Source organism: Zootermopsis nevadensis, unplaced genomic scaffold (assembly GCF_977971745.1).
Source record: "Zootermopsis nevadensis isolate Lab colony 2312 unplaced genomic scaffold, Znev_1.0 Znev_ptg000011l, whole genome shotgun sequence".
Classification (NCBI taxonomy): Eukaryota; Metazoa; Arthropoda; class Insecta; order Blattodea; family Termopsidae; genus Zootermopsis; species Zootermopsis nevadensis.
Window position 1 is genome coordinate 12,037,065 of NW_028259143.1, and position 13,371 is coordinate 12,050,435.

Genomic DNA, 13,371 nt, shown 5'->3' on the forward strand with positions numbered 1-13,371 from the left:
CCCCAAACCAACCAAAAAGCTAACTATGGGCAGAGTCCTGTGCAAGTGCAAGACATCGTCCCTTCCTAGGCAACACCATTCCTGCGTATGAAACAAATTACTGGAAATGGTAAACAGAGCCTTATAACCAAAACGAGAATTTGCTCACGCCAAGAGGGTTCTGTCGTGGCGGGAGCCTCAACCATTCATCTAGGGTCATTTGTTGCTGATGGGAGGTTATCCCATCAGGCAACTTGTCCAACAAATTTGGTTGGTTCTCTGGGGTAGAGCGGGAGGGGCCGCTTCAGCTGAAGGCCTCTGCGAGTGGGGGGGGGGGGGGGGGGGGTCGCTTCAGCTGAAGGCCTCTGCGATCAGGGGTAATGTGACTGGATACCACAATTGCTCCTACATATACCTGTCTGGGACTGGTATTCATGGCTGGACCCTAGCCAATCAGAGCTAGTGGGCAGAGTCAAGCACTCATGTTGTGTGGCCCTGCTTTCCTACAGGTATTTTCATCAGACTGCTTCAGCATGTTTGCCACAAAATACCATGCCCAACAAAGTAGTATGATCAAAACATGCTGACGGCTTTACATTCAATACTTTGCACTGGAATTACTGTGCTATGTCTAGGGTCTGAATCAGTAACCAGAAGCCAGTCGCTTACTTCTTTTGCTCCTGTTACTTTGCCACAGTCCCTTGTATCACTCTTGCACTCACCAGTAGCAGACTTGCTTATTCCATGATTACTATCACTAGAACTAATACCTGACATACTTCCACTGCCAACATCTAATATAGACACTATTTCTTCATCAGCACCATGCATGCACTCTCCTTCTTGCCATCGTTTGTAGATACAAAAAACAAAGAGCAACCAAGTGCTGCATAACCTAAATATGCAGAGACAATGAACAGGAGCTTGCTGAAATCTCATAACACAAAAATCTTGTCATCTGTTACTCTCTGTGGCACTAAAAATACTTCCTCTGAACATTAGTATCTACTGCCATGGCTTATGACAACTCTCGATGCAAGTATGACTAACACTTATGTGCAGATTACGTAATGTAAGTATACTCACTTCAGCCAACGAACTTCTGTCTGATAAAGAGCCAATGTTGCTTGAAGCAAAACTTCATGTGGAGAATAGCAATGGATGCTGCTTCCAGCAGCATCATCATCTCTCCTCTCATTAGCTATGGAGCGCAGCTCCTCTTCCAAGACAGCTGCCAAGTCTGCTACATTGAGTCGACAATCATTGAAACCCAAATCCTGCAGTAAACGGGATGGACCTGGAACTCCAGCTGCCTCCCATATCTCTACTATGACCTCTACATTTACAAACCTGAAATAAACATAAACATGCAACCTCAAACTTCAACATGTAATTTCTTTAAGTGATTCCTTAGTCTGCCACAATAAAACACATCAAACATTGTGTGTTACTGTTCTATTAGAATTTTCTTTATACTTGACAGTAATTTATACACTACATAGTAACACAAATCACAGGATCAATAGTACTGATACCAAGAAGCCTGCTGTTTGACATCATCCAGAGCTAGTTCAATTAGTAAACATCATCCCACATTCTGCATTTTCAAAGCTAACAGGTATCACCATCAAAAACAAATATCCATTCTCTATATTTGCACAAGCATCCATCACAAATTTCTTTCTCTGACTATCCCAACATTTAACTGTTATGCAATCTCCTTGACTCCAAAGATTTATCTGTGTCAGGTACAGAAATTTTCCTGCAGTTTATTTTTGTGCACTTGCAATGTACGAGGTGCGATCGGAAAGTTTCTAGACTGCGCCTATAAAAACCCGTACACTTATCTCAGGTATTAAATTCATCCATCACCCTCGAAGTAGTTCCCCTGGGAGTGAACACAACGATCCCAGCGCCGCTGCCAAGCCTGGAAGCATCCCTGGAAATCTTTCTTTGTCAGCCTGTCAAGCACCATCTGCGATTCTGCCTGAATCTCTTCTATCGTCTCAAATCTCCTTCCATTTAGCTGAATTTTCATCTTTGGGAAGAGGAAGAAGTCACACGGAGCTAAGGAGGGTGCGGGATGATGGCCATGGTGTTTGAGGCCAAAAACTGCCGAACTTTGAGGGCGGTGTGCGCTGGCGCGTTGTCATGATGCAGCAGCCAGTTGTGGTTGCGCCACTTTGACAGCCGCTTCCGTCCTTTAGAATCACCTGACAGGTCCCATAGCCTATCCCAACAATGTCGCACAAGTCATTGATGGTACGACGTCGATCTTCGTGAATGGCCTGCCGAATCTTCGTAACATTTTCGGGCGTTGTGCTCGAAGATGGTCGTCCAGAACGCTCGTCATCATCGACAGAGGTTCGGCCATTTTTAAAACGTGAATGCTACACAAAAGTTTGTGCACGACCCATTGCGGACTCCCCAAATGCTTGCTTTAGCATTTCATAGGTTTCCGTAGCCGTTTTGGCGAGTCTTTGGCAAAATTTGATTTGTTCATGAAAATCCGCCATTCCGAAATCGCAAGAGGGTCGGTGTAATGCACTACCAAAACGCCCGTAACTAAGAAACAAATGCTAATTTGATGATGCCAGCTGGCACACTGATTCACTATGAATGTAGACCGCACCCCCTAGCGGCAGAAGCTCGTACTACATCCGGTTCGCCCTCTATTGACACAGTCTTGAAACTTTCCGATCGCACCTCGTAGATTATTTAATACTCACAAAGCACCTGGTCTGCCATACACTGGAGCACAATATGGGAGGTAATTTCGAGTAAAAAACATTAATACAATATTCGTCCTATTTCCAGCTCTTACACAGAGCTACGGAAATTTTAAAAACTTACATAGGAATGAAAGTATCAAATGTAAAATGAGGAGCTGGGGTAGCTCAGTCAGTAAAGTGATTATGAACTGGATGACTGGGATTTGATCCCCAGCAGGGGCAGAGGATTTTTCCTCTAGCCTTTGCATCCAGACTGGCTCTGGTGCCCACCCAACCTCCTATCCAATAGCTGCCAGGGTCCTTTCCGCAGCGGTAAGTGCAACCGGGGTGTGATGCTGATCACTTGTGCCCAGGTTAAGAATGAAATGAAAGTTACACCTGCTCTCTCTCCAAGTGCCTATATGGCAGAAAGTGGGTCAGCTTTACTGTTCCTTTTATGTAAAATGAAGGTAAATATTGAAATCAAGAAACACTAAAACAATGAAAATAATACATTAGTTAGGTGAAGGTTCAGACACAACTGCAACAAATGTCCAATAATAAAGCAGGAACCTAAGTCAGGGTTTCACAGATAATGTTAATAGAACAGTTTACAAATAGATATCTTTTCTCCAAATACAGACCTGAAAAGCAAGAACATATAATATCACATAATTAAAATGTTATCTTAAATATTATACTTTTAATTCTACAGGATACTACAAATGAATGAAAGCAGCTAACCCAGCACTGTTTGTGTCCAGAGCCAAGAACTGCAAATCTTGGTCTGATGATCCCAAAGTTTTCCGTTCCTTGGTATTGCCTGAACATTGCTGGAAGTCTATCCCCAGGCTTCTTCTATTACTCTTGTCTTCTGTATGGATGTGGGTAACATTTGGTTGAATCAAACTTCTACCACTTTGAAACAGCAGCAGAAATTCATCAAAACTGATGTGGCCATCACGATCAACATCCAACTTCTCAAACAACTGCTGGATAACCTAAAAATAAAATAGGAAAAATTAAAAAAACCTATCTACTGCAAACCCACAACCTGAAATCAAATAACATTTATCAAGTTTATCAGAAATGGTTCACTGTACAAAAATGTATGTGACAAAGTGCAGGATGTACACGGTGCACGTATTCCACTTTACTGCAACATTTCTCATGAAATAAAGGCAAATGAATGGAAACTAAATGCATCTGGGTAGGTAGGCTATATGATCAAGTTTTTGTTACCTACACTTTACAGATGTTGTATGAGGGCACCAAGAATGGTCCAGCAAACATAATATCTGAATTTGATTTCAGTCCATGCATTGTTAACCTTTATCTTACTAGCGTTCCCTGTCTGGGACGTAAGTTATGTACACAGCCCTACGAACGTTCCGGGTGCAGAACTCAAAACTTGCAACATTGTAAGTAGACTTGGCTACGTCTTTTGGCCTCTTTTAGGGGCTGCAAATATTGAATCACTTTCTCTAGGGTTCGGACAAGTTCAACATGAGCTGTCAACCCCGGAACTATAACCATAAACAGCAATAAACATTGTTATTGTCAAGTGGGTTTCGGCTTCGTTTTCAGACCCCCTAATCAAAGCTACTCACATTCCTTGGCATGATCTGTGAAAAGAATGTGTATCCACTGAAGTAGGGGAAAGAAATTTTTCTGTGTTGTCATTAGTTCAGAACCATGGCTTCTACCATGTCGAATGAGCTTCCAAAGAAGAAAGTAATGTTACTAAGGCCTATATAGGCAATTAAGATATTAACTGAATTTTTAAAAAACTCTATTTATTCTCTGTTCTATTCGAATAAATATGGCTTTTAGTTCGCCAATTTATCATGTTTACCTTAGATAATATTAAAGTTTTCCATAGAGTGTGCACAAAAGTTTAAAAACCTGCAGAAAAACTCCGTAGGGCTGCTACCACTTTGCCATTTAAATCCCCGTTGTTTAAAGGTTAAAGAAGTTGATGGTAACTTTAGGTATTGCATCTCTTTTCCTCCCACCAAGCACAGGCAAAGTGACAGCAATGGAAAAATGCTACTTCCCTTTACTTTTTGGCCTATTTGACTACTGAGCAGCTTGCATGAATGACATCTGTACACTCAATGTTATTTGACTACAGTACAGTAGAAACACAGCTGATTCAGACTCTTTATTCATAATTATCTCCCACAATGAACATACTCATATGTTAATAGTTTCCAGTCAGTGCAATGAAAATGTTAGCGAAGTGCAACACATCTATCAGCAAGGACATCCAGAAAGGTGGCTTGCTAGCGTGACTGCCTTCTTAGAGTCGAGAGACAACTGCAACACACAGGAGTGTTCAAAAGGACATGTGGTGGACAAGACGGTTCAACTGCAAGTGGCAGTATCAAAGAAGGGGTTTCCTCAAAACTCTCACAACAGCACCATACATAACAATGGCATTCATACTCAACATAACAAGCATTACTGGATTGTTGATAATCTCATAGGGTACAACAGACATCATTTCAGATGCAGTCAGTTCTTAATGTGTGGTGTAGGATGGGAGACCACAAACTGGACCACACTTCTTCAAGAATAATCTTAATGCACATCTATATGTACAGTTTCTCCAGAATGACATTCCATTATCCAAAAAGACACCACCAAGAGCAAGGCTTTACATGTGGTATCGGCATGACACGGCTTCACCACATCAGTTCATGAACATAAAAAACCATCTCAACAAGATAATACAACATGACGAGAGGGAAGAGTGGACCCACACACTGGCCTGCAAGATTATTAGATCTTACCTCTTGAGGTTGAAACGCGTATGGCAATAGTGTCTTTTTATAGTGTTAATAATTATTTGTTTACTTATTTTATATTCTAATACACTACACGGTATGCAAAGTTTTAAGATCAGAGGTAATATGCCAGAGCAGCACACCAAGACCACTGATTATGCAACCATCAGACAGCCTATGTTGCCTGGGCCCCAACTAGGGCACTACGTGGGTATTGTCTGAGAGGCACGAGAGTAGACCTGACATCTTTGAGGGAGGTGGGGTAGAATTCTGTGCTACCAGCGGACCAAAAAACACCCGCAGCTGATACACGCCATACGTCCTGAGCTAATGTACTGACTGACTGATAGCACAATGTTCTTAAAGGAATATATCACCAACGCATGCACAGAACCCACTTTCCCCCTGCCACACAAGCAACGGCTGACAAGGCCACGTCTACTCTCATGCCTCGCGGACAATACATGTGACTTATGGTACAGGCTCCACACCTAGACTTCCATAGAGGGGCAGTGAGGAGAGTCCACTCAACCTTAATTTCTGAGTTCCCAGTTGAGACACACAAGCTTGAAGTCATGCCGAAATCATGGAACAGGACCACGGAGATAGGAAAGATCCCTACTGCTGAGACAGGAGCATCATAAAATTAATATGCCTGAAACTAAAACATTCAGAAACCTAGAATAATACTCACCTCCTCTGCCACTTTCTGCATACCAATACATTCACATAGGAGGGCAAGTTCTCCTCTGTCAAGAAAACCATCCTTGCCAACACCAAGCCTCTTCCAAGCAGCTCTAAGGCACTCTTCTTCATTCTCAGCAACATGACTCAGCCTTGGTGCAGCTTTCTCATAAGATAACTCAGAAACCTCTGTTGTCACCTGCCAGCTAGGCAAACTGACTTCAGCCATTCCTGTAAAATAATACAAACTGTCATGCCCACTGGAATCAAGGCTTGTTGGTTTCTCAACCTTTCTATGCAGCATTGAACTGCAGTTCAATATTTAACACAAACTACACCACAAATTATTCAAAAGCTGTGCATGCAAGCATGCACATTAGTGCATCTGCACATATGCATGTATATACATTTGTGTATTTTTTGTATTATGCATTACAGATCACTAACAAACTGAACATCAAAATTGATTGCCCATTGAACAAAAAAGCAATAGAAGTATACCCTTATTTTCCACTGACCCCATTTTCGTTTAAATCCCTGACCTAAGCCTCACAGCCTCTCCCTGTTCATCATATCCAATAAAAATAATTAGAATAAAGTAAAAAGTAACAGTTCATATGCCTGATATAAATTTTTCACAAACCACAAATAGCTAAATACAAGATTTCTGTCTTCTGGGTTATTGCGCTGTGTAGTCTGGTCGATGTTAACCAACGTTTCAGAGGTCATACTGCCTCCGTCATCAGGGCGATGAATATGCCAATAGGGTGTGAGGAGTTGGATTTTATAGGCAGGGAAGTGAAAGGTGTAGCCTGCCCCGAGCCAATGGGAGCAGGTATGGGAGTGGACCAATGGTAGCACGTGGGCGAGAGTGGGAGAGGGAGAGAAAGTAGAGAGAGAATAAAGGCCCTGAAAGGGGCCGAGTTAGTGGTCTGGTTGGTTCTGGCGGCGCACTCTTGCTCGTTCTCGGAGTCCTCGGAGTGTGTGGATCAGAGGCTTCCAGGACCGGCTCAGGTGAAGTCCATCTTCCCTGTTAAAGTTATCAGGATGAAGTTCGATCTCGATGGCTTCCCTGATTAACCGATCCATGTAGCCGGTTTTTGAGGAGAGGATAGAAGTGTCCTCTAGCTGTATCTTGTGCTCCAAGTTGAAGCGGTGTTCAGCAACCGCAGATTTCTCGGGCTGCCCGAGCCGGATGTGGCGTTCGTGCTCCTTGATCCTGGCCTCAGCGGAACGGCCTGTCTGGCCGATGTAGACTTTTCCGCACTCGCAGGGAACTCTGTATACGCCAGGCGTCTTCAGTCCTAGGTCGTCCTTTACCGGCCGGAGAAAACTGGGAATTTTCTTTGGCGGAAGACCAACAGACTTGATGTCGTGCCTGGCCAGCAACCTGCTTATGTGGTTGAAGGTCGTCCCGACGTAGGGCACGAAGGCAACTGAGGCTGGTTTTCCAGTAGGCGGTGGCAGCCTCGCAGGCGGATTGAGAGCTTTCTGAATCTGACGGTTGCTGTATCCGTTTTTCCTGAAGGTGGTGGTGAGTGCCTCCAGTTCACTCTGTAGGCTGTCGTGGTCGCAAAGGGCTTTAGCCCTGTGTACCAGGGTCGAGAGCACGGCCTGTTTGTTGGACGGGTGGTGATGGGAATTGGAGTTGAGGTAAAGGTCGGTATGGGTTGGTTTTCGGTACACCTTGTGGCCTAATGAGCCGTCAGGTTTCCGGTAGATGTCTATGTCGAGGAATGGGAGATGGCCGTCCTTTTCAGTCTCCATGGTAAACTGGATGCTCTCGTGAATGCTGTTGAGGTGGCTGAGGAACTCCGCGAGCTTGTCAGGGCCGTGGGGCCAGATGACAAACGTGTCGTCTACGTAACGGAACCAGCAGAGGGGCTTGAAGGTCGCCCCGTCCACCGCCATTTCTTCAAAGTTCTCCATGTAGAAATTGGTGATGACAGGTGATAGTGGGGAACCCATAGCCACCCCGTCGGTCTGTTCGTAGAACCGGCCGCCGAACTTGAAATATGAAGAGGTTAGTACCAGGTGGAACAGCCTCAAGACGTCGCCATCGAAGTGCCGTTCCAGGAGACGTAGGGCATCACCAACGGGTACCATGGTGAAGAGGGACACGACATCGAAACTAACCATGATGTCCCCAGGACCCACGCGGAGCGACTTGATAGTATTGACATATTGGCATATTCATCGCCCTGATGACGGAGGCAGTATGACCTCTGAAACGTTGGTTAACATCGACCAGACTACACAGCGCAATAACCCAGAAGACAGAAATCTTCATACTCACCGCTGTGAGAACCTCAAGTCTTACACAGCTAAATACAAATTTAGGATACAAAACAAAACTTTTATACTTTTCAAAATTCTCTTTCTACTGTTGAGGGCTTCATGCCCTCAACAGTAGAAAACACATCACCCCCAGCAGCCTGGCTAGCCATGTGTTACATCAGCCGAGATGCATGTATAGCTTCCACGTATCTTCTTAACTAGCTCTGTATTGGGCAAAACCGTCCTGAATTAAAAAACCATAAACCCTTCAAATAACCTTAGTCCATCTCAGCCATCTCTTTCGACCTATATAAAGAGCAACCAAGTTCAGTTCAGTAAAGCACAGGTGTGAGCCAAGAGTAACAAAGAGTAACTTCCATCTAGAACATATTTATCTGTAATAATAGTAGGATCAGTACATCCATATTTCAAACAAAAAACTAAAGAAGATAAACAGCAATTACTGTTTCACTACTTAACATTCAAGTGGTGACAGGTTAGCTTCCGCCATAGAAGTTTGGCTCCCATGCTAGTAGGCAAATAAAGAGTACAAAGTTGCAGTATTCTTCAGTGGCATGCTGTGCATTCCAAATTTTACAGAAATCTACCAAATGGTTCACAATCATGCAGACACAATTATACCACAATCACATATTTCCATATAAAACAAATAAAGCATGCAAAAAAATAGCAGTAGCATCACCTGACTTTTGGCATCCTTGAAGACAAGGTCCATTCCTACCCACTGGACTGTGTATATCTGTCTTTTGTTCCTTTATATCTTCAAGAGAGGATGCTTCAGGTCTTGATCTCTGTAAAACATGAAATGAGCAATGGTAAGTGTTCAGAGATTCACATGTTCAACATGCAACTTTAACTACCATCATTTACAGATACAAAGTCATACACAGCATTGTAATTGCTTTAGTCTTGTCTTCAAAATGCACAAATACCTTCAAATTTGCATGCTCCAAATTTTCATCTTCCTCAATTGTTAAATCTTGATCTGTGCTTTCAGGTCGAGACCGTCGCCCATATTTCTTTCTTCCAAACACAAACTTTGGAGATACCTCTCGTTCTGAAATCGTAAGTTTAGAAACAAGATTACTACAATTACAAGCACAGTTATCTAAATCACAAAACTGATCAAACATAATTCAATTTCATAACATCACAAACAGGACATCAAAAAGAATGTAACAGAAATCTAACAGAAGTGGTTAAAAGGGATAAGTTAGCAACATAAATAAAACAGTGGAAAGGTATAATCTGCACCAGAATACCCAACGTTTCAAAATGCATTCCTTGCAAATTCTAAATGCATGTAGCTGGCTTAAAAAATGCACCATACCACACAAACAGGGTGTCTGAGGGGTTTTAGTTATAAAAATTTAGTTACAGCAATAACATAAAATGTTGTATGTGATGAGAACTACCAGGGAAACTCATCAATTTGATATGAGCACTGTTGACTGCCATGTGGATAGCAAAGCAATATTCCACTTCAATCTACAACCAAGCCAGCATCCAGATTCACAGCAGCAATGGCCACAGTAATCTATCATAGCAGGTCGACAACAAAATACACACAATGCCCCAGCTGCCAACAGGATGGTGCTCCACCTAATTTTAGTGCCATCATATGAACTGCACTAGATGGCCAATCTCCTGTCATTGGACGGGCAGGGCAGTGCTGATCTCCTGGCTGCCATGAAGTCCTGCTCATTCACTCATTCACTCACTCTATGGAGCAGGAAATTCTTTGAAAAGTCGACTGTATGTTCGGCTTGTCAAAGAATGGTCCACTTTCTTTATGGAACCTGAATGTTCACCACCATGTTCACAAAAACCTGCAACCAGACTCCATCCTGAGCTAACTGCATCCAGTTCACTCAATCAATTCCTATCTCCCTACTAACACTATCCTCCTACTTAAGTCTAGGTTTTCCCAGTGGTCTCCTCCCTTCAGGCCTCCCAACCAATACCCTGTAAACACCCCTCCCCCCACGTATGCCACATGCCACATATTCTGCCCAACTCATCCTCCACAATATAAGAACAAGATACAGACACAACCTTCATGTGCCAAATTCTAACCTCAGTAAATATCAAAAAGGAGTTTACTATACTGGAATTAGGTTATTCAATAATCTTCCACCTATTATAAAAATTGTAAAGCTTTAAAAGAGCATCTCCTATCTCACTCCTTCAACTCAGTAGAAGAATTTACATCAACCAAAAAGTCTCAACTATTATAAACACATGTAAATAATATTGGTGATGGTTTCTCATCATAATTATTCTGCTGTAATACTGCAGTTCCAAAAATCTGTAAATACCTGTTATAACTATGTACTTATATTTGTACTAGAAACAAGTATTGTATTTGTGCTAGGACCTGTTCCACATCCTTGGCTTAGGCCGATGAAGGATCTATGGAATGTAAATAAATTCTTTTATATTCTATTCTATTCTATTCTTAAAAATAGGTGCAATAATAGTCCTACTGTACTGGCAATTCTTCCTTATTCAAAACATCATTAATAAATTTGTATACTGTAGAACACAACATATTACCTCCTCCTTGGTTCAGTTCTGCTGTATATTAATCAGTCCCTGGCAAAATATACCTTGTGAACTTTTCAACTGGGGCCTTAACCTCAAAAGAGCTAGGCTTAGATATTCACAGCTCAGCTAGTAATCATAAATAATACAAAAATTCTGACACAGCCTTATTCATTAAATATATTACAATGAACTTTATTGGGTTTAATGACTAAACTAAATTCAAATTCTGAAACATGTACATATGGGCACATAATTATGAAGTGTTTCCTAGACTAGGTTATGTCAATTTATGTCACATTAGTGTTCCTTAAATCATAATAAAACTCTCAGGTACAGGATGTGACTATCTCACTGCCTTCTTTGCTTTATCAGTATTGTTTATGTTTACATACCTGGAGATCCCCTGTCTCCTTCTCTTCTCTTTTGTCGCTCACCTTGATCTTCACCCAGGAGAGTAAGAAGGCCGTCTCTAAATTCGGCAAATGTCACTTTTTTGCTTGAAGAACTTCCAAGCAAGCATTTTATCAATTTAATGCCCTGCTCTTCAAGTTGTAATTTTTCACACAGTTGTTCTAGTCCATTACCATCTAACCTCCCAGACTGATCCTGATCACAACTTTCAAATACAGACAACAATTGCTGCTCATAAGGATCAAGTTCTCGCCTCTCCATTTCATGGCAGTATAATGCACGAAACCTGTGAAAAGGTTTCATGTCAAGTATTTCTGAAGTATTACTGAAAATATGTCACAATAATCTAATCTAACCTAAACGAGGTTGTTGAGTTTATCTGATTTTCCGCTACAACCGATAAGCTTAATACTTACGCAATACAAAACCAAATCTTTCTGGCTCAAACGTACGAAGCAATAAATGTATGCGGAAAGTTTCTAAACAGATAAAGCTTTAATTCCAAAATGTCAAACAGCGTTGCGTATTAATTTCTTGATGTCACAATCACAGATTACTAATATCACAACCTGAGATTTTGGGTTCTCGCAGGAACGAGTAAGATAATAAGTTTCTGGGATCTTACAACGCAAGTGTGTCCAAACAGTTTACCTATATTCAGGTATGCTTGCTGCTTTGATCAATCAACTATTTTTAGCCTACATGGTACAATGTCCATAAGGGTAATTGCTACAATGTAAAGAATTGGACATTGTATAACCAATGTTGATGTCCTTTTGGGTTTTGGCAATATGTAGAATCAAAGGTAGACCCCAACGTCTCGGAGAAGCATATTGTCTCCAACCTACGGGCTGGACACCTCAATCTCACAATGTAGAGGCAAGATCATGAGTCGCCAATGGACAAAATAGAGCCTAACTTCGTTAGGAACAAATTTACATAATGTTGCTATAGATCCTGTTGTCATTGTTATTATTGTATGCTTACATCAATAATTTTTAAGTAATTACATTGAAAGCGACAGTTTCGCAAGGTAACACAGTATTGTGTTTAAAATTAATAATATCATTTATTCCCGCCTATTTTTGTTGTGCCATGGATTCGAACATAGCCTATTTCGATTTCTCATTTTCTCTCCAATGTTTCCAGGGGCTCCCTATAGAGCGACGTCCCTTTGGTCGTTATTCCAGGATCTGGGATGGTATTCTTTCATCCAGCATTGGTTCTATGTGTGACTTACATTTTTCTCTGTATTTTTACTATTCTCTGTTATTGGCTCTACTCCAAATTTATTTCTATTGTCTTAATTTTTGAAACGTTCTTGTCTTGTACTTCCTGTGACTAAAGTTAGGAAACTTATTTCTGCTACTTGTAATTTGCATATTTCTTTGTTTGCAATTGTCCATGCCTCACCACCATATATTAAGGCAGGGACGACAATAATGTAATCAAATCTTAGCTGTATAACTTGTCTACTTTTTTTTCTTTTCGTGTCCTTCGAAATGTGCAGCAAATAGCCTTCGGTGTTTGAAACTTCTGATTTACGACTTGGTCCTTTTCTTAAGTCTCACCAAACCCAAGATATTTTAAATGTTATATTTTTTCAACCGGAATAATTATTCTTATGGCGGGGAACTTTCCATGGAATTCCATTGCTTTTGTTTTCCTTGTTTATATATTAATTACAGCCTATGCTAATTTTATTTGGCACAAACGTAGCTCTTTGTAGCCTCTCTTCTTTATTAAATATTGGTTTATTTAGTACCTGTGTGGCCATCAGTCTGCTGTGCGGCTTGTAATCTCGTTAGATGCTCTGAGTAAAGAATGTTGTTCTCTAATATAGATTGCATTCCAGATTCAATTGCTGTATTCCCGTTTATCTTATAATTTCATGCCGGTTTTGTAGTCACATTATTGGCAAGAGGCAAAATGCACTAGCGACATCTTAACGC

At 41.5% G+C, this 13,371-nt stretch overlaps 1 protein-coding gene across 9 annotated transcripts in view; it reads right to left on the bottom strand.

Moving 5' to 3' along the window:
- LOC110834509 (blastoderm-specific gene 25D) overlaps positions 1–13,313 on the bottom strand; it is a 69,811-nt gene extending 56,498 nt beyond the window's left edge. For 8 of the 9 annotated variants that reach the window (XR_002544620.2, XR_015534764.1, XR_002544619.2 and 5 more), the window contains exons 1-7: positions 11,836–11,983; positions 11,401–11,705; positions 9,394–9,518; positions 9,144–9,252; positions 6,174–6,394; positions 3,435–3,691; positions 1,066–1,329 (exon numbers count right to left, since the gene is read on the bottom strand). Coding sequence is in view for 3 of the 9 variants with exons in the window: in XM_022073742.2 (XP_021929434.1) it covers positions 1,066–1,329; positions 3,435–3,691; positions 6,174–6,394; positions 9,144–9,252; positions 9,394–9,518; positions 11,401–11,680 (1,256 nt within the window). In the remaining 6 variants the exon portion in view is untranslated. Of the gene's footprint in view, positions 1–1,065; positions 1,330–3,434; positions 3,692–6,173; positions 6,395–9,143; positions 9,253–9,393; positions 9,519–11,400; positions 11,706–11,835; positions 11,984–13,184 lie in introns of those variants that run through there. The other variant, XR_002544618.2, reaches the window with a different exon arrangement.
- Between the last annotated feature and the right edge of the window lie 58 nt (positions 13,314–13,371).